At 44.5% G+C, this 22,634-nt stretch overlaps 1 protein-coding gene across 2 annotated transcripts in view; it reads left to right on the top strand.

Annotated features, from left to right (window-relative positions):
• Nucleotides 1-1,766: 1,766 nt before the first annotated feature.
• The window catches only part of LHFPL6 (LHFPL tetraspan subfamily member 6), a 240,211-nt gene continuing 219,343 nt past the window's right edge, over nt 1,767-22,634 (top strand). Inside the window, exons 1-2 of one of the 2 annotated variants that reach the window (XM_055426203.2) lie at nt 1,767-1,946; nt 4,019-4,593. In XM_055426203.2, coding sequence (XP_055282178.1) covers nt 4,209-4,593 — 385 coding nt within the window. In that variant the 5' untranslated portion in view covers nt 1,767-1,946; nt 4,019-4,208. Of the gene's footprint in view, nt 1,947-2,366; nt 2,519-4,018; nt 4,594-22,634 lie in introns of those variants that run through there. The other variant, XM_055426202.2, reaches the window with a different exon arrangement.

Genomic DNA, 22,634 nt, shown 5'->3' with positions numbered 1-22,634 from the left:
ATTTTTTTATAAACCTCCTCCTCTATCTTTATTTTCATGTTAGGCAGAATCTCTTAACAGCATTTAGTCTGTTTAACAGTTGAGATAATGAGATTTTTTTGAAGTCCACCTTTTAGGTGTAAGGTCTCAGGCAAATTACTTAACCTCTCTGTAAAATAATAATTGCACCTCCTTCATATTTTTTATTTTGAGGATTAGATAAAATAATCTATCAAGGAGACTTAGGGGTACTTCCTTGGTGGTCCAGTGGTTAGGACTCCTATCTTCCGCTACAGGGGGCCCAGGTTTGATCCTTGGCAGGGAAACTAAGATCTCATGTAGCAAGGCCAAAAAAAAAAAAAAAAGGACGGTATAGGTACTGAGACACAGCAAGGACTTAATCTCAACAGGCCATCTCAGTGCTTCGAACTCCAAATTGAGAAGAGCATCCTGGACCAACATCCACAGCGGGAATGTGGAGAGTGAGTCCAAATGTCATTCTCATTATTTTGTCTTTATGGAGTCATACCTTTTACCTGCACATTATACAGATCTAAAGGCTCTGTGTTAGAAACTAGGTTAGGATACAGAACTGAAAATCAGAGCAATCATTATCACGCAGTCACTGAGCTCATTAACCAGCAACTTGTACAAAACAAATAAAAATAACTTAAACTCAAGGCATTTCATCAGGGACTCCAATCATGAATGGGCTGAGGTGGGGAACAGGGAACAGTCTGACATTTTATTGAAACTGGCATTCTCAACCTCAGAATGTCGGTATTTGGGGATGGATAATTCTGGGAGGCTGTCCTGTACCTGGTAGGGTATTTAGCTGCATCCCTGGCCTTTCTGCTCACCAGGTATTAGCTGTATCACCCTGGTCATGATGATCAAAAATATCTCCACATCTTGCAGACTGTTCCCTGGGAGGGGTCATAATCTGCCTTCTTCTCTTGCTTGAGAACCACTGTGATAAAGCTTGATATGGAAGTGCATTTTTGTCTTTTTTTGGCGGGGGGTGGGGGTTGGGGGGGTGAGAAGATTCTCATCAGTTTCATCATATTCTTAAAAAGGTCTATGACCTCATAAAGAGTGGGAACTAATTACACAAAACCTCTCAGATTGATAGTGTAAGCGTGCCCATCTCCATCTGTAGTAGTAAGACAAAAATGTGCACCACCATGGCTAATTAAAATGGTGTAATTTGAAAATTTACTATGAAATCTGTATCTACCCAGCGATTACTTTCAACTTTTGAAAAAGCACAAAAACTGTATGTTGGAAAGTAGCTACTTCACAAACTGCTATTCCCAGATGGCAGGGTTCTTAAAATACCGCCTTCAGCAAGGACTCCCACAGTCTGCTGAACGTGGCTCTCAACTTCCAAAGGGGTTAGCGCTAAGGACAAGCAAAACAGACCTGACGTCCAGAGGGGGAATCAAAACCGGTGTTTTTTAGGTAAAGAAATTCAGTGGAGGTATTGATTGCAAGAGTGATTGGACCGAAAGGTGGGAAGGAAGAGAGAGGAGAGAGATAGAAACAGAAAGGGGGGAGAGAGGCCAGACGGAGAAGCGCTTTGAAAGAGGCTCCCATAAGAGGAGGTCTCTTGGGAGAGGTTTGCTGGAATCTTCCCCTGCTTTTTTTCCCTCTGGCTAGGCTGGAAAGGCGGCTGCCAGACGGAACCCCAGAGGGGGCTCTCCGCCTCCCATTCCCACGCCCACACTGGCCTTGCTCACCCGCTTCCCAAGTGACCACATCCCAGGAAAGCTCGAAAGGAGTCACTGCACCAGTCTCTAGAGCCCTGCTCTCCATCCTCATCTCCTAAAGGCGGTCGGAAACCGGAGCTTAAACCCCAAACACCAGACTAAGGAGAGCGGCCAGGGAGCGTGTCTCAGCTCCCAGGCCACTCCCTCTCCCCCCGGGGAGCACCCCAGAGGACCAGCAACTTTCTCCCCCACTTCTCGGTCTGTCTGCCTCCATCCCACTCTCGGGTTGGAGGGAGTGACGGTGCGAGGAGGGCGGGAGGGGGCTCGGGGCCGGAGGGGCCGAGAAAGCCGCCCGGCTTGAGGGGGCTGAGCTGGGAGGGGACCCCGGCTCCAAGGGCCGCGCCCCCTCCCCGCCCCGCGCGCTGGGAGGGTCCCCGCCGGCCGCGCCCGGGCCGCATCCGCCCCGGGTCCCGGCGGGCGCGCGGGGAGGGCACAGGCGGGAGGAGGCCGGGCGGCGGAGGGGAGGAGGCGCTGCGTGCCTCGCCTGCCAAAGGCAGATCGGCTCCTCCGCGCGCGAGCCTCGGCGCCCCGCGCGCCGCCCCAGCGCGCCGCCCCAGCGCTCCGCCCGAGCCGCCGCTGGAGAGCCGGGGGAGCGCGGGCTGCCCGGTCGCGGCGCCGCGCGTCCTCCCGGAGCCCTCCGCCCCCTGCCGGCCCCCGCGCGCCCCGCCCGCGGCCGGCTCCCGAGGCTCCGCGGCTGTCGGGGGCCGCGGCGAAGAGGGAAGGACGGGCCGGCGCGCCGTGGATGCTCCGCCGGGGACAGACAGCAAGTTGTGAGTGCGCCCGGGCCCCGGGAGGGAGGCCCGCCAGCCACGTGAGGCCGGCGCGCGGCTGCCCCGGGGCGCGGGCTCCGCGCCTCCCTCTCTCGCCCCTCGTCCCCGGACGCCGGAGTTGGGCTGCTCGCGAGCCTCCGGACTTCCTGAGCTGGGCTGCCCGCCGGCTCGCCCGGCCCTCCGCGTCCGTCTGCCTCCGGGGCAGGGTGGGGGACCCCATCCTCATCCTCGCCTCCTGCCTCCGCGCAGGGCCGGCTGGAAAATGCCCCCTCTTCCCCTTTGGGGAGTTAAAGGATCGTTGTGTGTCTTCGGGGTTGGGGTGGGTGCGGCCGTTGCGGGGGCTGGCGGGCTAAGGGCTTGTCTGGTCTTACGCCCCCGCCCGGGGTGCCTGGCCCCAACTCGAGGTGAGGGCCCCCTCCCCACCCACTCAGTGCCCCCCGCGTCTGCCCCAGCCTTAGGGCCCAGACAGACCAACTTCAGCGACTAATGCTGATGCTGACCGCAGCTGACAAGATTAAAAAAAAAAATAAAAGTAGTCGGAGCTCCCCTGGAGTGAGTGACACACTGGAGTGGAAAAGGGGCAGTGGGTGGAAGGCAAAGGGCAGGGGCGAGAGGCGGAAAGGAGGCGGGGAGGGTGTGAGATGGACTCTGAAAGCTGGAGTCCCGGGAGTGGAACTGTGGGGTGCATGGGCTCTGGGCTTCTGTGTTTATGAAAAGTAGGGAAAGTGGTTCTAAGGAACTCTGTTTGAAAGGGAGGGCAGGATGCAAGTGGAACCCCTGGAATGACTGGAAGGTATGGACTCTTTTTCAGATGAGACACAGCCATTCATTCAGTGGGAAAGATGGTTCCAATAATTTAATTAGAAGCAATTAATCAGAATTGCAGATATGAAAATGAGCCGTACACAGGCTTTCTTTTGTTGACACTAGAGAAGATAGTTGCGACTGAAGGCATTCCCAAACACTACTGAGTAAGCATGGCAAGCCGCCTAAAAGCCCCATCCACTCTGTATGCCTAGAAAATGAGCCTAATTATTTTGTTCGGGTTCATGCAGAGAGTTAATGCACTAAAGGAACACAGAAAAGTTGCTGCAAATTATGAGCGTGAACTTGCAAGCCAACTGAACAAACCTCTCTATGGGTCATTTTAGTATAACATTCAGAATTCTGTTTCCCACCAGTAAAAATGCTATGTTCTTTTTAACTTGAGTATATGAAATGAATTCACCAGCTTGGCAAGTAGGAATAAGCCATGCATTTCTTTAAGTAAGTAACTGTCCGAGTTAATTAGGGAACATGTGTAGGAGATAAAGATGTGAAAAAGCTTTGAGCCAGTCTGACAAAATTTGAATTACGGAGAAGTTGATAGAATGGATTCTTCTCACTTTTGAATTGTGGAGGTGTCTCTGAATGGGTGTTAATTGAAAGTTGCAGACTAACTGAATCGGTCTTATCTTTTCTGTAAAGACATTTAATCTTTAATGTTATGGTTTTTTTCAGGGGCCAGCATCCTTCCTGCAGAGAATGGGAAGTTGATGTCCAATAAGACTGAAGATCCGTTCTGTTAGTAGCCACTCTCCCATCATAGAACTGTGGATTACTCGCGGGGAGCCGGTGGTTTGAGAGCCTTTATCCTTCCTGCAGACCCGGAACAGTTACTTTGGGTCCTCCTTGCCCTGTCAGGTGAAAGATGGCATCCAGTCTGACTTGCACCGGGGTCATCTGGGCTCTGCTCTCATTTCTTTGTGCAGCCACCTCCTGCGTGGGGTTCTTCATGCCTTACTGGCTCTGGGGATCACAGCTGGGCAAGCCCGTGTCCTTCGGTACTTTCCGGAGGTGCTCATATCCCGTGCACGATGAGAGTCGGCAGATGATGGTGATGGTTGAAGAGTGTGGGCGCTACGCCTCCTTCCAGGGCATTCCCAGCGCCGAATGGAGGATCTGTACCATCGTGACCGGCCTGGGCTGTGGCCTGCTCCTCCTGGTGGCGCTCACCGCCCTCATGGGCTGCTGCGTGTCGGAGCTCATCTCCCGGACGGTGGGAAGAGTGGCCGGAGGAATTCAGTTTCTGGGGGGTAAGTGACTTCGCTCAACTACACTTGTTTCCCGGAATCCCGGAGCAATATTGAAAATTGTGTTCCAGCTGTCTACTGAGATTATGGTAATTGACACTTGGAACGATAGGGAGATGTGGATATAGAGTGGCTTTGGGGACAGATTGCCAAAGTCAGAGATTCTTTACCGGAATTGCTTTATAAACATCAAGAGCTCTTAATTTCTGTATATCCTCAAACATGTACATCATTGGTCTGCAAAGTACCACCTCTGTGAGGCAGTAACGTCTAGGTTGTTTATAATATTGGAGAGGAGGCAGTTTGGATTTTATAGCTACTGGCTCTTTACGATCAACAACCAGCAATTACAGTATCTGTGTCTTTCTGGATTCCTGAGATCTTAAGAGATGAAAACTTCACAAAAAGTAGAAAAGGTTTTTGATTCAACATTGTCTTCATAAGCCTTTAATACTCTTTGTTGGATATAAAATTGAGCCTCGCTCCATCTTAAATTATATTTCTAAATAAGTGATTACAGTTTTAAATGAGAGATCAGTTTTACATGAACAGTTATGAATGTCACTATGCCACAAAGATAGGCTTAATAACTTTTTTAGGACTGCTTTTGCTATGAAGGAAAAAAAAAAGGAATTTTTAGCAAGTGATGTGTGCTTGTTTCAAATGGACTGGCTAGTCTCACTAACACCAGAAAAGGTTTGATTTTTACTTGGGTTTCCTCCAACAAGTATTGCTTCAATATTTCTGGTCATATGGTTTTAATTATACTTTATTTATTTTCCGCTGTGCCTTTCACCTCCATTTTTCAACCTGACGGGCTGAACTTGTCTGATTTATAATCCGCCTTGGTGAAATATGACAGCCTCTGCAGATAGTACAGAACACAGGGAAACAGGAAGCCAGGAGAACATATAAAATATATTTGTAACTTCATCGCAAAGTAAGAGTCTGGGATCCGACTCTTTCTTTGGGTGTTCTCTTGCAGTCTTTTGTGAAAAATCCAGAAGAAGGAAAAACACTACAAATAGAGTCCTCAGATACAGTCTACATATTGGAGACATCCCAACAGATGATTTCAGATTATCTAATATTAAACTTTCAAGTAACATTTTGAGTATGAAAATTCTTGTGCTGAAAATGCAAGGGGCCCAAAGTTTTGTGTTTTGGAGTAAGAGATCCAGTTGTTTGCAGTTCTTTATTTCCTTACCAGATGTAACTTTGTTCTCATCTATTTGTTGCCTGTGGTTTTGTGTCTCACTGTGCCCTAGGAGGTAATTGGGGGGCTTAACTGTCCTTCCTTTACCGTTCAGCGTTGAGCACACGTCTTGCGTGTGATGTATAGATTCCTGCAGAAGGACAGTACCGGAAAGCCATTCGGAAACGGAATGAGGTTTTTGCAGAGAGTGGAAATACAAATCCGGAGTTAAAAACTTGTTGATACCTCAGATTTGAAAAGCAGGACTAATGCCAGGAATATTTAAAAGTTTTTTTTTCTTTAAGAATAAACTTTTGACTTGCTGTTTGTGTTTCACTTGGCTCAGGAAAAATACTTGGGAAGTTTCTTTTTCTACTGGTAAATATTACTTTTCATGTTTTCCTCTTCACTTTGGGGCAGAGGCTACTATTATTTCTGGCAGAACAGGAAAGTGCTTACGAAGAGGAATCAGTTTTTGTTGATTACCTTTAAATGTCTCATACAAGAAGGCAATAGGAAGTAAATCTGAGACTCGTGAGGTTTATGCTTCTCTCTCTAAGCTATCTATAGATTTGGGGGAATTATAAAGAGCTTAATGTTCTACTTTACGGAAAACTCAAGGGGCAAGACCATTGTCAAAGTTATGTATACTTTTAAAAGCTCTGTTTTTTCCCTCGTATATGCTCTTCATGAATTCTGGCTTGTTAAGAGTTACTGACATTGAGCTGAGGATATAGGTTCTTATTAGAATGTCTCAAATATCTCATATCCTGAAGAAAATAATTCTGAATGTGAAACCTAAGAGGGCTTTTCTGATTTGAAACTTTTGAGGACCCGAGTAAGTAAATATATCCCCACTACCCAAGACAGTCGTCAAATTAGAATTAAAAAATAACTTGAGCTACAGAAAAGATTTTGAAAAGTTTGCCATTAATCACTACCACTTTAGTGATAGACCAGTTGACCCAAAAAATGCTTCAGAAAGAATTCCTCCAGTTCATTTCATACTTGTTCAAGTTTTTATGCATAAAAACTTGAGTGATAATTTTATGAAAATTTTCATAAAATGGGTTTCATAAAGACAGCACAATACCAAATCACTGAGTTCTGTGAATTTAATCAATGTCTGTGCTTTCAAAATACAGTCAACATTACAGGGCACTCTGCTATAAGGTGGATTCTCCTTCTAAAAAATGATCCACCCAGAAAGGTTATGTTTAGCTAAACTTAGGATTGCTCCAAAAACAACAGGAAGCAGGAGAATGGCTGAGTGCAGAAGCATCCTGCTTAACCCTGCCTGCTGTGTCCAGAGTGTGTGCATATGGTGTAATATCAGGCAGTAAAACCCCTGCAGTACTTTGGAACTAGTTAAAGGACACAGTGTCAACTTCATTTTGAATTGTCTTGCTGTGGTTGCTTAGAGGTTAAAATGTCACCTACAAATGAATGGAACAACAAAAAGTGGCAATGTGGTCCACGGACATTTACCACCTATAAAAGAAGTCCTCCGAGGAATCAGTGGCTTCTGCCTTTCTCGCAGTAACTTGCTCATAAACTTTAATTGCCACCATCTCCATCTTATATTTTAAGTCATGTCTTTGTCATAATTTTTAAAAACCAGCTTGGGTTGAGTTTTACCCTCAACTGAATTTTTAACAGGCATGTAGAAAGCCTTTGAAAAGTATCACGTCTAGTAGAAATGTTCACATGCTGGAAGTGTAGTAATGACGTAATGAGAAGACAGAGGTTGTAACGTTTTTGTTTGTGGAACGCAGAATCATGTCCTTTCCGATACACCATTAAGGACTTTAATAGACTTTTTAAAGCTTAATACCAAACTTTCGACTTATGCGTTAGAAAAAGATCTTATTTACGGGCTCTGTAAATGAAGCATGTAAGAACACTGTAAAAACATACTAAGGCTATCTTAAGTTCAAATGAGCTGATTCACTGGAAAAGACCCTGATGCTGGGAAAGATTGAAGGAGCGAAGAGAAGAGGACGACAGAGGATGAGATGGTTGGACGGCATCACCGACTCAATGGACGTGGTTTTGAGTTGGTGATGGACAGGGAGGCCTGGCATGCTTCAGTCCATGAGGTCACAAAGAGTCGGACACGACTGAGCGACTGAACTGAACCGAAGTTCTGCCCACTGGTGCTTGTAATCGTCAGGGTCCGAATCTGTGGATTTCATCTTTGGAAACTGCAGGTGCTATAATGAGAGGGCACGGAAGAGTCCCAAATTGGCATTATTCCATATTTCGTTTGGATGCGGGTCACAGATGTGTTTAAAATGAGTGTAGAATGCAAATCAGTAGTAAACAACTACCTTTCCAGTTGAGACACTGCTCTGTTCAGAGAAGCCAGGCGAGACCATCTCTTCAACTAATTGATGGTTCAGTGCCACTCACAACAGTAATGACGACAGAGTGTCTCTTGCCACAGACCCATCTCTGTGCTGAAGGCATCATGGCCTCTCCCGAGCCCCTCGCTGGAGGGCTCCACCTGGACTTGTCTTTCATCCTTTGGGATGAGGGCTTGCAACTTCTCCTCCCCTCGCTCCACTCTAAACCTGATCAGACATACGATTTGTCCCGTTATGCTTTCTTTCACATTCAGGTTCTCTGTCACGTGACAGCTGTCCTCAGCTGTCCTTATTCCTATAAGGTAAATAAGTGTTGGTGTGTTAATGGGCACTGTGGCCTTTTAGTGACAGTGTGCTCACTGTAAGAAGTTGCTCTAATTTTTAAGAAATCCAGGCATTTCCTGGGCCATTTGGGGCAGCAGGCAGAGCTCTTCTTGCTCCTCTTTAAATTACACCTTAGAGATCACGAACTACTGTTTCCTTCTTCCTCTAACCTTACCGTGTAAAGTCCAGGTGAGTTGCTTTGAACTCTGAGCCACTAAAAAATCACTATACCCACAGTGTCCAAATCTTCATTTCCTTCTGTGGAATAGAGTCTTGCTAAGAGAATCATCTGATTTTTAACTTACTTTTGTGTGTTCCCACTGGCTAACACAGTGATAGCTGATACTTCTGAGGTCAGGGTCTGTCTGGACTGGTTATCTTCACTAACACATTTGTTGTTTAGTCGCTAAGCTGTGTCCAACTCTTTGCAAACCCATGGACTCAGCATGCCAGGCTTCCCTGCCCTTCACTATCTGTCGAGGTTTGTTCAAATTCATGTCCATTGAGTCGGTGATGCCATCCAACCATCTCATCCTGTGTCGCCCCCTTCTCCTGCCTCAATCTCTCCCAGCATCAGTCTTTTCTAATGAGTTACTTCTTTGCCTCAGGTGGCCAAAGGATTGGAGCTTCAGCATCAGTCCTTCCAGTGAACACCCAGGATTGATCTCCTTTAGGATTGACTGGTTTGATCTCCTTGCTATCCAAGAGACTCTGAAGAATCTTCTCCAGCACCACAGTTTGAAGGCATCAATTATTTGCTGCTCAGCCTTCTTTACGGTTTAAGTCTTACATCCATACTTGACTGCTGGAAAAACCACATTAACTAAACTAAATCAAGTCTCACTAACACACTAACTAAATCTCACTAGATTTACGTCTGCATAGATTTATGAATTGTCCCATTGCCTTGTAAAACGTATATATTCAGTTATAAGAAAAGCCAGCTGAGGCATGTGAATTCATAATCATTTCAAAAGAAAAACTTAAAATGCACACTCAAGACAGCTTTCAGTTCAGTTCAGTCGCTCAGTCGTGTCCGACTCTCTGCGATCCCATGAATCACAGCACGCCAGGCCTCCCTGTCCATCACCAACTCCCGGAGTTCACTCAAACTCATGTCCACAGAGTCGGTGATGCCATCCAGCCATCTCATTCTCCATCGTCCCCTTCTCCTCCCGCCCCCAACACTTCCCAACATCAAAGTCTTTTCCAGTGAGTCAACTCGTCACATGAGGTGGCCAAAGTATTGTAGTTTCAGCTTTAGCATCAGCTTTACCTCACTCTATAATACATAGGCAACATCTCAAGATACATCCAATTTGCGCCTCATATGGAGTCATCACTGTTACATTATTGGTTCTTGAACTTTGCAGCTAACTCTAGCTTGCCAAGGGTGTCCTCTTGTGTGTGTTGCTTATAATCAGAAAGCATAACAGCCTCAAGTTTAAAACATTTATTCCTGGCTAACATTAAAATTCATATTTTTGTTTTCATAAAGCATCACATTCATGTTTGAGGGATCACAGATTCCTGGGGGTACCAGTAGCTGTAAACAGGAAAAGCAGAACCATTTGGGAAACAAGTAGATTGGAGAAACAGTTGGTTATGGAAAGTTAATAAATTTCATTACAGCACAGAATCTAGAGTATTTTGATGCGTATACCAACCTCCTGGTGGGCATGAGGAAGGTGCAGTATTAAGTGTTTTCCTAAGTAATTTGCAGTGGGGTCCCTGAAGGGACTGGTGATCCTTAGAACATATTCAGTTCTTATTTCACCCCAGAAAGGCAGGTAATTTGTTGTCTCTCTCTCTCTTTTTTAACAGCTACGAACACTGAATTTTAGAGTGACACCCAAAGTTATCCCATTAGTTATTGGATGAGTTGTGAATGCTATCACCATAATATTTCAGTAATAATTGAAATTCCATTTTGTATTATGTGTATAATTCAGAATTTCTGGCCATTAGGAATGATAAGTCTCTTAACATAGGTGAATATTTATATTTTCCTTCTAGCCTTATAATATTTAGAATAGTAAATAACATCTTACATATTCAATGACAGAATGTGGTCCACTGGAGAAGGGAATGGCAAACCACTTCAGTATACTTGCCTTGAGAACCCCATGAACAGTATCAAAGGGCAAAATGATAGGATACTGAATGAGGAATTCCCCAGGTCGGTAGGTGCTCAGTATGCTGCTGGAGAGCAGTGGAGAAATAACTCCAGAAAGAATGAAGGGATGGAGCCAAAGCAAAACCAATACCCAGTTGTGGATGTGACTTGTGATAGAAGCAAGGTCCGGTGCTGTAAAGAGCAATATTGCATGGGAACCTGGAATGTTAGGTCCATGAATCAAGGCAAATTGGAAGTGGTCGAACAGGACATGGCAAGAGTGAATGTCGACATTCTAGGAATCAGTGAACTAAAATGGACTGGAATGGGTGAATTTAACTCAGATGACCATTCTATCTACTTCTGTGGGCAGGAATTCCTTAGAAGAAATGGAGTAGCCATCATGGTCAACAAGAGTCTGAACTGCAGTACTTGGATGCAATCTTAAAAACGACAGAATGATTTCTGTTCATTTCCAAGGCAAACCATTCAGTATTACAGTAATCCAAGACTATGCCCCAACCAGTAACGCTGAAGAAGCCGAAGTTGAACAGTTCTATGAAGACCTACAAGACCTTTTAGAACTAACACCCGAAAAAGATGTCCTTTTCATTATAGGGGACTGGAATGCAAAAGTAGGAAGTCAAGAAACACCTGGAGTAACAGGCAAATTTGGCCATGGAGCACGGAATGAAGCAGGGCAAAGGCTAATAGAGTTTTGCCAGGAGAACGCACTGGTCATAGCAAACACCCTCTTCCAGCAACACAAGAGAAGACTCTATACATGGACATCACCAGATGGTTGACACCGAAATCAGATCGATTATATTCTTTGCAGCCAAAGATGGAGAAACTCTATACAGTTAGCAAAAACAAGACCAGGAGCTAACTGTGGCTCAGATCATGAACTCCTTATTGCCAAATTCAGACTTAAATTGAATAAAGTAGGGAAAACCACTAGACCATTCAGATATGACCTAAATCAAATCCCTTATGATTATACAGTAGAAGTGAGAAATAGATTTAAGGGACTAGATCTGATAGATAGAGTGCCTGATGAACTCTGGACGGAGGTTCATGACATTGTACAGGAGACAGGGACCAAGACCATCCCCATGGAAAAGAAATGCAAAAAAGCAAAATGGCTGTCTGAGGAGGCCTTACAAATAGCTGTGAAAAGAAGAGAAGCGAAAAGCAAAGGAGAAAAGGAAAGATAGAAACATCTGAATGCAGAGTTCCAAAGAATAGATAGAAGAGATAAGAAAGCCTTCCTCAGTGATCAATGCAAAGAAATAGAGGAAAGCAACAGAATAGGAAAGACTAGAGATCTCTTCAAGAAAATTAGAGATACCAAGGGAACATTTCATGCAAAGATGGGCTCGATAAAGGACAGAAATGGTATCGACCTAACAGAAGCAGAAGATATTAACAAGAGGTGGCAAGAATACACAGAAGAACTGTACAAAAAAGATATTCATGACGAAGATAATCACAATGGCATGATCACTCACCTGGAACCAGACATCTTGGAATGTGAAGTCAAGTGGGCCTTAGAAAGCATCACTATGAACAAAGCTAGTGGAGGTGATGGAATTCCAGTTGAGCTATTTCAAATCCTAAAAGATGATGCTATGAAAGTGCTGCACTCAATATGCCATCAAATTTGGAAAACTCAGCGGTGGCCACAGGACTGGAAAAGGTCAGTCTTCATTCCAATCCCAAAGAAAGGCAATGCCAAAGAATGCTCAAACTGCTGCACAATTGCACTCATCTCACACGCGAGTAAAGTCGTGCTCAAAATTCTCCAAGCCAGGCCTCAGCAGTATGTGAACCGTGAACTTCCAGATGTTCAGGCAGGTTTTAGAAAAGGCAGAGGCACCAGAGATCAAATTGCCAACATCCGCTGGATCATGGAGAAAGCAAGAGAGTTCCAGAAAACCATCTATTTCTGCTTAATAGATTATGCCAAAGCCTTTGACTGTGTGGATCACAATAAACTGTGGAACATTCTGAAAGAGATGGGAATACCAGACCACTTGACCTGCCTCTTGAGAAACCTGTATGCAGGTTAGGAAGTAACAGTTAGAACTGGACATGGAACAACAGACTGGTTCCAAATAGGAAAAGGAGTGCGTCAAGGTTGTATATTGTCACCCTGATTATTTAACTTATATGCAGAGTACATCATGAGGAACGCTGGGCTGAAAGAAGCATGAGCTGGAATCAAGATTGCCAGGAGAAATATCAATAACCTCAGATATGCAGATGATATCACCCTTATGGCAGAGAGTGAAGAGGAACTCAAAAGCCTCTTGATGAAAGTGAAAGAGGAGAGTGAAAAGGTTGGCTTGAAGCTCAACATTCAGAAAACAAAGATCATGGCATCTGGTCCCATCACTTCATGGGAAATAGATGGGGAAACAGTGGAAACAGTGTCAGACTTTATTTTTTTGGGCTCCAAAGTCACTGCAGATGCTGATTGCAGCTATGAAATTAAAAGATGCTTACTCCTTGGAAGGAACGTTATGACCAACCTAGATAGTATATTAAAAAGCAGAGACATAACTTTGCCAACCAAGGTCCGTCTAGTCAAGGCTATGGTCTTTCCAGTGGTCATGTATGGATGTGAGAGTTGGACTGTGAAGAAAGCTGAGCGCCTAAGAATTGATGCTTTTGAACTGTGGTGCTGGAGAAGACTCTTGAGAGTCTCTTGGACTGCAAGGAGATCCAACCAGTCCATTCTAAAGGAGATCAATCCTGGGTGTTCATTGGAGGGACTGATGCTAAAGCTGAAACTGCAATACTTTGGCCACCTCATGCGACGAGTTGACTCACTGGAAAAGACTCTGATGCTGGGAGGGATTGGGGATAGGAGGAGAAGGGGGCGACAGAGAATGAGATGGCTGGATGGAATCACCGACTCGATGGACTTGGGTTTGAGTGAACTCCAGGAGTTGGTGATAGAAAGGGAGGTCTGGCGTGCTGTGATTCATGGGGTCGCAAAGAGTTGGACATGACTGAGTGACTGAACTGAATACTTGATGTATTAGTTTTAGTTATTTATTAGCAACATTTTTATCTGTAAGTGACCTTGTTCTTCTCTACCTCATGGCAATATTTCAAAGAAGAAATAAAATATCACAAATATGAAGATAATTAAAGCAATGACTCCTTAATTGATGTCCCTGTGTAGTGTTAGTCTTTTGGAAAACATGTATGTTCTCCAGTCATATATGTTGCATGAAGCTACATAATTCTACATCTCTCTCTTCAAGCACATTTTGAAAGCTCCGAGTGGACTGTATTATCTGCAATAAAGAAACAAGCTGCTCTGTCCGAATATTTGTGTCCTCCCACAAAATTCATTTGTTGAAATCCTTATGCCCAGTGGGATGGTATTAGAAGGTGGGGACTTTGCGAGATGATTAGGTCATGAGGGTGAACCCCTCACAGATGAGGTTAGTGCCCTTATAAAGAAGTTGAAGAGAGCACCTTGCCCCTTCTGCCCATGTGAAGATACAAGGAGATGAGAGCCCCACCCAACTGTGCTGGCCCTCTGATCTTAAACTTCTAGCTTCCAGAAATGGGAGAAATAAATTTCTGTTGTGTCTAAGCCATGTAGTCCACAGTATTATTTTTTTTTAATTGCAACTTGAGTGTACGATGAGACCAGCTAAACTATTTTTTTTTTCTTCCAGGTTAACTTTAACACTGTGTTTCACAAACTTATTTGGAAATTGCAGAGTCCTACTTACCTATGATAGGCAATAGAATCTTTTTGAATTAGTGGCCAACACAGCAAACTTTAGGAAGTGCTGAGTTATAACATGTCATAAATCCAGGGCATGAGTGCTTATGCGTGGTTGGATGGCATCACCGACTCAATGGACATGAGTTTGAGTAAACTCTGGGAGTTGGTGATCGACAGGAAGGCCTGGCGTATTGCAGTCCATGGGGTCTCAAAGAGTCGGACATGACTGAGTGACTGAACTGAACTGAGCAGTATTTATTGAGTGCCTTCCGAATGTCAAATACCACACTAGGATTTAAGTTGAGATAAGGCCACTACTGTGGAGGTGCTCATGGTCTTATGGAGGAAACCAACTTGTGAGGTATAATTACAGTCCAAAGGACTCATGACACAGATGTCCATTCCATTGCATACAGTTATTGAGAGGCTGGTGAGGCTCATTCAGATGCCAGGTGAGGGGCTCACCAGCCTCACATGATGCCAGTCATTTCCTGCTTCACAGGAGACTACATTTTCCAGAAGCCTTGACTCCTGGCCTCTGGATAGATTAGGCCAATGGGAGGCACTTGGAAAAAGGGGAGGCAAGGAGAAGCCAGGGTATGTCTCTCTCTAGCTCTCCGTTTGGCAGCATCTTTGGCAGCAATTGTCTCCTTTTGGAAAGCCCTGACCTTCATGGTCACAGCTCCCCTCGGAAGCCACTGTCAACAGTCCTTCACCAGGTACACAGTCCGGTTCTTCTAGTCATTGGTGATGCCCTCTTCTTCCAACACCATTCCAGTCTCATGGATGGTAGTAGTTTTCTGTTGATGCCAGTTTCCAGGTCACCTCTTTAACATCTGTGTGGCTTTTTAGCTCTTCCATCATCTGTGTAACCAGTTTCTGTATTATATTGCATTCTCTGTGTTTGAAATACTTAGGCTGGTTTCTGCTTTCCTGGATCCTGGCTAAAATACAATACGTAATTCCAGTTCCTGCCTTAGCCAAGTTGCAGTTTATATCATACTATGAACTTTTGGGGTTTTTGGTGAATGGGCAAAAATCACCAAAGTTTAAAAATGTTCAGGGTCCACTGAAGTGTGAACAAAATGCTGTAGGAGCACAGGGGAGGAAGGGACCTCGTGTCTGGGGGTCTGCAAAGGCTTCGTAACAGAGGCACTAGATGAACTGGGTCTGAAAGATGAGCAGAAGACTCCTTGGAATTTCGAGCAGTGGAAATATCAGATTCTCAAAGCTAAGGAGTTATAAAAAGATCTGATGGGCGTTCAGGGAATGGCAGTATCCTGTAAAGTATGGAGTGGGGGTGATGGAACAAGATCAGGTCTGAAAGTCTGTAGTTTTTTTCATGGTAAGAATTCTACACTTTCCTAAGGTCATCTTTAGATTGAAGTCTTTGAGTGCTTATGGGAGAAACTGACTTAGGAACCATATAATCTAGTAGCAATGAGGAATAAAGGCTGATCTGGGGAAATAATAAAACCAGGAAAGGTAGCAAGAGGCTTGCTATAGCAGGCTCGGCCAGAGATGGAGAAGACCTCATCTAAGCTGTGGGAATCAGAAAACGATTTTGAAGACATTTCTAAGATCGAGGCAAAAGGGTTTTATGGCTCCTATTTTTAGATGAATAAATGAGTGTAGTTTGGAGACCTAATAGATTCCTTTCATAGCTTATGTGTAATAGCTTATATTAGTCATGCTACAGGTGTGTAATATGGTAGATCAAGACAGGAAACTAGTTATGCCTTAATGAGTTAATATTATCAATGATTATTATCTCTATGCCATAAGTCAGTTGCACTGAAGGCCATGAACGATGAAATGTCCTTGTGTTATTCCAGTAAGTTATAGTTCCCATATGTTTGTCGAATCAAATTTTTGAAAAAATGAAATGTGCCTTTAAGTTCTATATTGGTATGATTCTGTGATGACATCTAATTCTCATCTGATAAAGTGCTCCTTGGTGAGAGTTGCTGCATATGAGACCTGACTTTCTTAGTGTTTATGTTTATCTCCACCTTTAAGCTCCAGAGTTTTTCTAAAACTCTGACCCCAATGTTATCTTATGGTGAGGTTACCCAGATGGTCTCCTCCTGTAGTCTATGAAGGTAGCTTCTGTATGGGTAGCAGATTGTACTGATGATGTTGGGAGGGGTTTGGGCACACCTGGGAAGACCTGGGTTCCCTACGGGACCGTGGCATTCCAGCACATGTGTAGCTGGAAAAGGGGACATAGGTTCATGGTCAGAGTCAACATAGCCTTTTCTTACTCCTGACCACGTTTGGCTCCCTGTTGATATCCAAGCTCCCTGTACTGTTTTCCCCCCACAACTATATGTGCATCATTGTCTTGGATACAGATATAAGATTTTCCATGTTCTCTGCCTATCTACGTGGGACCTATAATAGAGTCACTATATTCTGCAATTTAGTGAGTGGCGACGAGTTGACTCACTGGAAAAGACTCTGATGCTGGGAAAGGTTGGGGGCGGGAGGAGAAGGGGACGACCGAGAATGAGATGGCTGGATGGCATCACCGACTCTGTGGACATGAGTTTGAGTGAACTCCGGGAGTTGGTGATGGACAGGGAGGCCTGGCGTGCTGTGATTCATGGGGTCGCGGAGAGTCAGACACAACTAAGTGACTGAACTGAACTGAACTGAAGACATTGTTTCTGCTGCTGTTCATGTGTTTCGTAGGTTTGTTTCGTTTTCAGGGGTTGCATTGGCTAATTTAAATAGAAAATTGTAGTCAATCTCTGTAGTCACCTTGCCTTGTAAAGCACGCCTCCTGCGGGAGTCCCACACCTCATAACCACAGTCTCGTTCTAGGAGGTACAGAGACGCGACTTGCCAGGCCACATTGATTGTATTTCCATCCTATCTTTTGTGTCTATATTTGTCTCTTACATTTCCCAGAGTCCAGAGCCTTGCTGTGCTGATCCCTAAGGAGGGGGCAGCAAGGCCCAAGCAGTTGAAGTGCAGTTCAGTGAGACTTAATCTTATTGGGGAACTTGGAGGAGAGGGAAAATAAGAACATCAAGGCAGAACCAATTCAATTGCAAGTCAGTGATCCTGCGGCTGCTCTGACATGAGTCATGTGACTTCCACAAATGCAAAAGCATTTTGCAAAGGAATTTAATCAGTATCAAAATGTCCAGAGCTCCCATTGTCCTATTCCGGCCGCTTTTTGGCTTTTTCTTTTTAATCAATTTTTATTTATTTATTTATTTTTGGTGCACTGGGTCTTCATTACTGCATGCGGAGCTTTCTCTAGTTGCGATGTGTGGGCTTCTGTTTGCAGTGGCTTCTTTTGTTGCTGAGCACGGGCTCCAGGGCACGTGGGCTTCAGTAGTTGTGGCATACAGGCTTAGTTGTCCTGTGCCAGGTGAGATCTTCACAGACTGAGGATGGAACCCATGTCCCCTGCACAGATTCTTAACCACTGGATCACCAGGAAGTCCCTTTTTGGCTTTTTCGATGGGCAATGCGGAGGACTCAGGAGAAAAGACTCAAGGTCTGCAGCCCAATTTGGCTAAGGCTGGCAGAAGCTGCCCTGCTTGGCAGCCTACTTAGTTTGTGCATCTCATAGAATCTGGATGATAATGACCAAAGAATACCTCCTGAATTCACAGTTTGTGGTTCAAGGACTTCAGGTGGAAAGTTAGTGGGCATTTGGCAACATGGGCAAAGAGCTCATGAGAGAGATCAGGCTTAAATATATAGATCCATAGTGTCTTTGAGAACCTCCTATGAGAAGTATAACTTTGCACACTTGTGCTCAGTTGCCCAGTCAAGTCCGACTCTTTGTGACTCCATGGACTGTAGCCTGCCTGACTCCTCTGTTCATGGGATTCTTCAGGCAAGAATACTGGAGTGGGTTGCCATTTCCTCCTCCAAGGGATCTTCCTGACCCAGGGATTGAATCTGTGTCTCCCGCACTGGCAAGCGGATTTTTTTTTTTTTTTAACCACTGAGCCACCTGGGAAGCCCAGTATTACTTCACTCACTCTTAAAAAGATGTGGTTTTATATCCTGACACTTTCTTTTACCATTTGCCTGTCCTGAATGGAAGGCAGGCTCTTAGCTGTGTCTGACTCTGTCATCAGTTCTAAGCTTGCCCTTGGATAGCACCAGCCACTCAACATCTACTATGCTGGTGGACCAGGGTTGTGGAGAAGTTTGTGCTTTGTAAGAATAGATTTTATTTTTCTGGAGTAAGTTGCAGGAAAACTCAAGGTAGGAACAGAAATCACACTGCATGATGTTTACTCACATAAATGTGCCTGGAGGAAAGAAGAGTCTAAAAACGTAGTGAAAAGACAGAGATGTGAAGGATGAATATTTTAACTTAAAAAGCATTTTTTGTTTGTTTGTGTCATGCATAAAGATGGCATTCCTATTTTGATTGCCTGGTGGAAGAAAGTCAGTTGGTTCATTTATCTCATCCGCCCACTGGTGGCTGTACTGATTATAGCCTCCTGGTTGGCACCATTTAAAATTCACTTTGGCTGCCCATGACCTCGGTGCCCAGCAGGTTTCATGAAATTACACAGCAGTGAGCTCTTCTTCTCTGTGTGGCACCATTTTATGTACATTTGACTTCGGAGTAATTTCAGACAATCGCGCTTTGTGTGGTGTGGTTTTTACCATAATCCTCTTGCAGTCTACTTAGAGCAGATCTGGAAATCTGACTCTGATGAGTTTTTAAGATGGTGGAAAATATTGGAGGAGGGACATGTTTTCATTTCTCTATACTTCCCCTGTTTGGCTTGTTAAGCTTGTAAGTTGTGGCAGACTGTTCTTGTAGCGTTACTTGCAGCCTGGGATTAGAATAACAACAGTTTTCCCCATGTGGGATGCTTCAGAATTTTGCATGTGGTCGCATCTCAGAAGAAACTGTTTCTGTAAGACTGTAAGTAAAATAAAATGTTAGTGCCTTTCCCCCGCTTCTATTAGCAGCTTCAAGCGCTGCCTTCTGTTCCTTTGTTTACATTATTCTGTGGCTGTGCGTTGTCTTGTAAAGCAGGATCTGGGCAGCCAGGGTTGAATTCTGCCCCTCAACAGCTTCATGGCCATGGGCAAGCAACTGACTCAGCCTGAGTTCTTTCACCTATTGTTGCTGCTGATGTTCATTCACTAAGTTGTGTCTGACCCTTTGCGACTTCTTCAAGGACTGCAGCACACTAGGCTTCCCTGTCCTTCACTATCTCCTAAAGTTTGATTGAACTCGTGTTCATTGAGTCGGTGATGCCACCCAATCAATTCATCCTCTGTCGCCGCCTTCTCCTCCTGCCCTCAATCTTTCCCAGCATCAGGGTCTTTTCTGATGAGTCACTGCTTCACATCAGGTGGCCAAAGTACTGGAGCTTCAGTGTCAGTCCTTACAATGAATATTCAGGGTTGATTTCCTTTAGGATGGACTGGTTGGATCTCCTTGCTGTTTCAGGGACTCTTAAGAGTCTTCTCCAACACCACAGTTCAAAAGCATGAATTCTTCGGCACTCAGCCTTCTTTATGGTCCAACCCTCACATCTGTTCATGACCACTGGAAAAACCATAGCTTTGACTAGATGGACCTTTGTTGGCAAAGTGATGTCTCTGCTTTTTAGTAATTCTAGCTCAGGGGGTTTCTGCGAGGTGTACATGCAAGTCAGGTAATATCCTGCCTGAAAAGGTAGCGTCCCCATAAATGGTGGCCATTACCAATAGTATATTTGACTCAAAGTTTTACAGTTCGACTTAAATAGTTAATTAGCTTGCTTCATTACACAGATATTTACTGAATCCTGCTCTCTGTTAGGCAGAGTTCTAGCTAGGAGGATAACATAATGAATAGAAGCAGACTGAGAACTGAAAGAAAGACCTTTGATTCCACCGTCCTCCACTTTTAGTTTGCTGTTGCACTCTGCTGTATTTCCCAAAGTAATTTTTGAACTAATAATATTCTTCTTGGCAGGTGACTTATTACTCAGGACCTAGTAAATACACCTTGTCACTAGCTGTATTTGCCCCCCATGGATCATAATTTGGGGTGCAATCTGAATAGGTGTTCTCAGCATCTGCATGGGTGTGTGTGCTTGTTTGAGCTCATCCTTCCGTGTTGTGGGTTTTCTCCATCTTGGTGGTTATTTTTTTAAATATTATCCTTAGGTCCCACGAAGCACCTTCCTTTAAGCCTCCACCTCTCCTCTGATGCATCGCTTGCTTACTGCCCGTCCGTGTTTGTATCCTTTCTGAATAACCACAGAGACTGCCCGAAAGGAAAGTCAGTTCTTCAGCATTCCAAGTCTGCTAACGTTTAGAGTTCCATTCACCTAATATTCAGCTCAGTTCAGTTGCTCAGTCGTGTCTGACTCTTTGCGACCCCATGAATCACAGCACGCCAGGCCTCCCTGTCCATCACCAACTCCCGGAGTTCCCTCAAACTCATGTCCATCGAGTCGGTGATGCCATCCAGCCATCTCATTCTCACCTAATATTAGCTACATTTTAAAACAACTATTGTTTAATTTCTTAAATTGGAGTATAATTGCTTTATTATGTTGTGTTAGTTTCTGCTGTACAGCAGAGGGAATCAGTTATGAAAAGTGAAAGTGTTCGTTGCTCAGTTGTGTCTGACTCTTTGCGATTCCATGGACTGTCTTCCGCCAGGCTCCTCTGTCCATAGACTTCTCCAGGCAAGAATACTGGAGTGGGTAGCCATGCCCTTCTCCAGGGGATCTTCCCGACCCAGGATGAAACCTGGGCCTCCCCCACTGCAGGCAGGTTCTTTACTGTCTGAGCCATCAGGGAAACCCCAGATCAGCTATATGTGTACTTACTTCCCTCCCTTTTGAACCTCTCTCCCCTAACAAACAAATAAACAACAAAAACAAAACAAAACAGGATTTTTGTGGGGTTTTTTTTGGCCATACTGCATGGCATACAGGATCTTAGTTTCCTGACCAGGCATTGAACCCATGCCCTCTGCAGTGGAAGCTTGAAGTCTTAACTCCTGGACTTCCACTGAAGTCCCTAATATTAGCTACTTTGAATATATTATTTTATAATATACAAAACACTCTGGTACAGATTTTCTCATTTAATCTTAAAATCTTGCTGCAGCCTTATGCTGTGGGTGCCATGGGAAACAAAAGAAGTAAATATAATACAGGGTTGTGACCTCAGGGAGTTTATAAATTCAGGGCTTTGGTCACTGGACTCTCCCTCAGAAAGATGTCATTGATATTCCAGCCACAGCCAGCTTCAGTATTGTGTTCTACAGCTAGATCTTTTTTTTTTTTTATCTTCACAAAATGAACCTTGCCAGTGATATTTGCAGTTGTATGTTGCAGTGATGTTCTCTAAGATTAAAGCTCAATTCAGAGCTTGTGGGGTTTTTGTTTCTGATCCTGGGGGGGATTGAGCAAAATAAAAAGAAAATATCTTTGATGCTTGTATATAATTCTTTAAAAACTGTACCAAGTGTGTTCTTAGAGAAAGATAAAATATGTTTTGAAATTGAAGCTAGAGATGGGGCAGAAGAACATGCTGTAAAACAGTCATCTGTTTTGGTATCAGAGGCTGAATCCTGTAGAAGGCTGAGACATCTTACTGCCTTGAATGTACTATGAGCAAGTTTATATAATATGTAACTGTATTGAGACATGTTACTGCAATAGTCATGAGCTCTGAGTGACCATTTAAAAAGCTATTAATTGTGAAAAAGCCATTAATTAAAAAGGCATTAAGTTACATTTCATTGCAGTGTCGTGGTGTCCTGTCACATTGATTTCAAATGTCACCCATACTGAGTGGCCGATGTCTGTCTTTTGCCTGGATTACTTTCCTGCTCACCTGCTTCCCTCTTGTCCATCCGTGTGGTGCCCAAGAGTCATCTTCTTAGCTGGGATCACGGCCCTTCATGCTTCGTGGATAGAGGCTGTTTACAAGGTGCCTCACCTGTGCCATTTATCCTGTCACCATCCACTGTCTTCCTTATGTTGGGTTGTGCTTTGCCCAGCCTGAATGTCACAGTGTTCCCTGTATATTTTTTACCCAGGTCTCACTTCTGTGCCTTGACTGGCCGTGTTCCTCCTCCGCTTGACACAAGCCCGAAGTCCGCTTGCTTTTGAAGGTGTGTTTTGAACGTTGACTTCCCTATAAAGCCTTCTCTGATGGCACAGTTGAAGGAATCTTGCCTTTTGTGTGGTTCCTTGGAACTTGACCGATGTTGGTTATTTCTGGTGGAGGCCTGTGGTAGCAACGCTGTCTCCCATGTGTGACTGCCAGTCCCTCTGCTGCAGACTCTCAGCA

This window comes from Moschus berezovskii, chromosome 13 (genome assembly GCF_049115385.1).
Source record: "Moschus berezovskii isolate FMDL1 chromosome 13, NW_MosBer_1.0, whole genome shotgun sequence".
Classification (NCBI taxonomy): domain Eukaryota; kingdom Metazoa; phylum Chordata; class Mammalia; order Artiodactyla; family Moschidae; genus Moschus; species Moschus berezovskii.
Note: the sequence above shows the minus strand (reverse complement) of the source record. Positions and strands in the feature narration are given on the sequence as shown.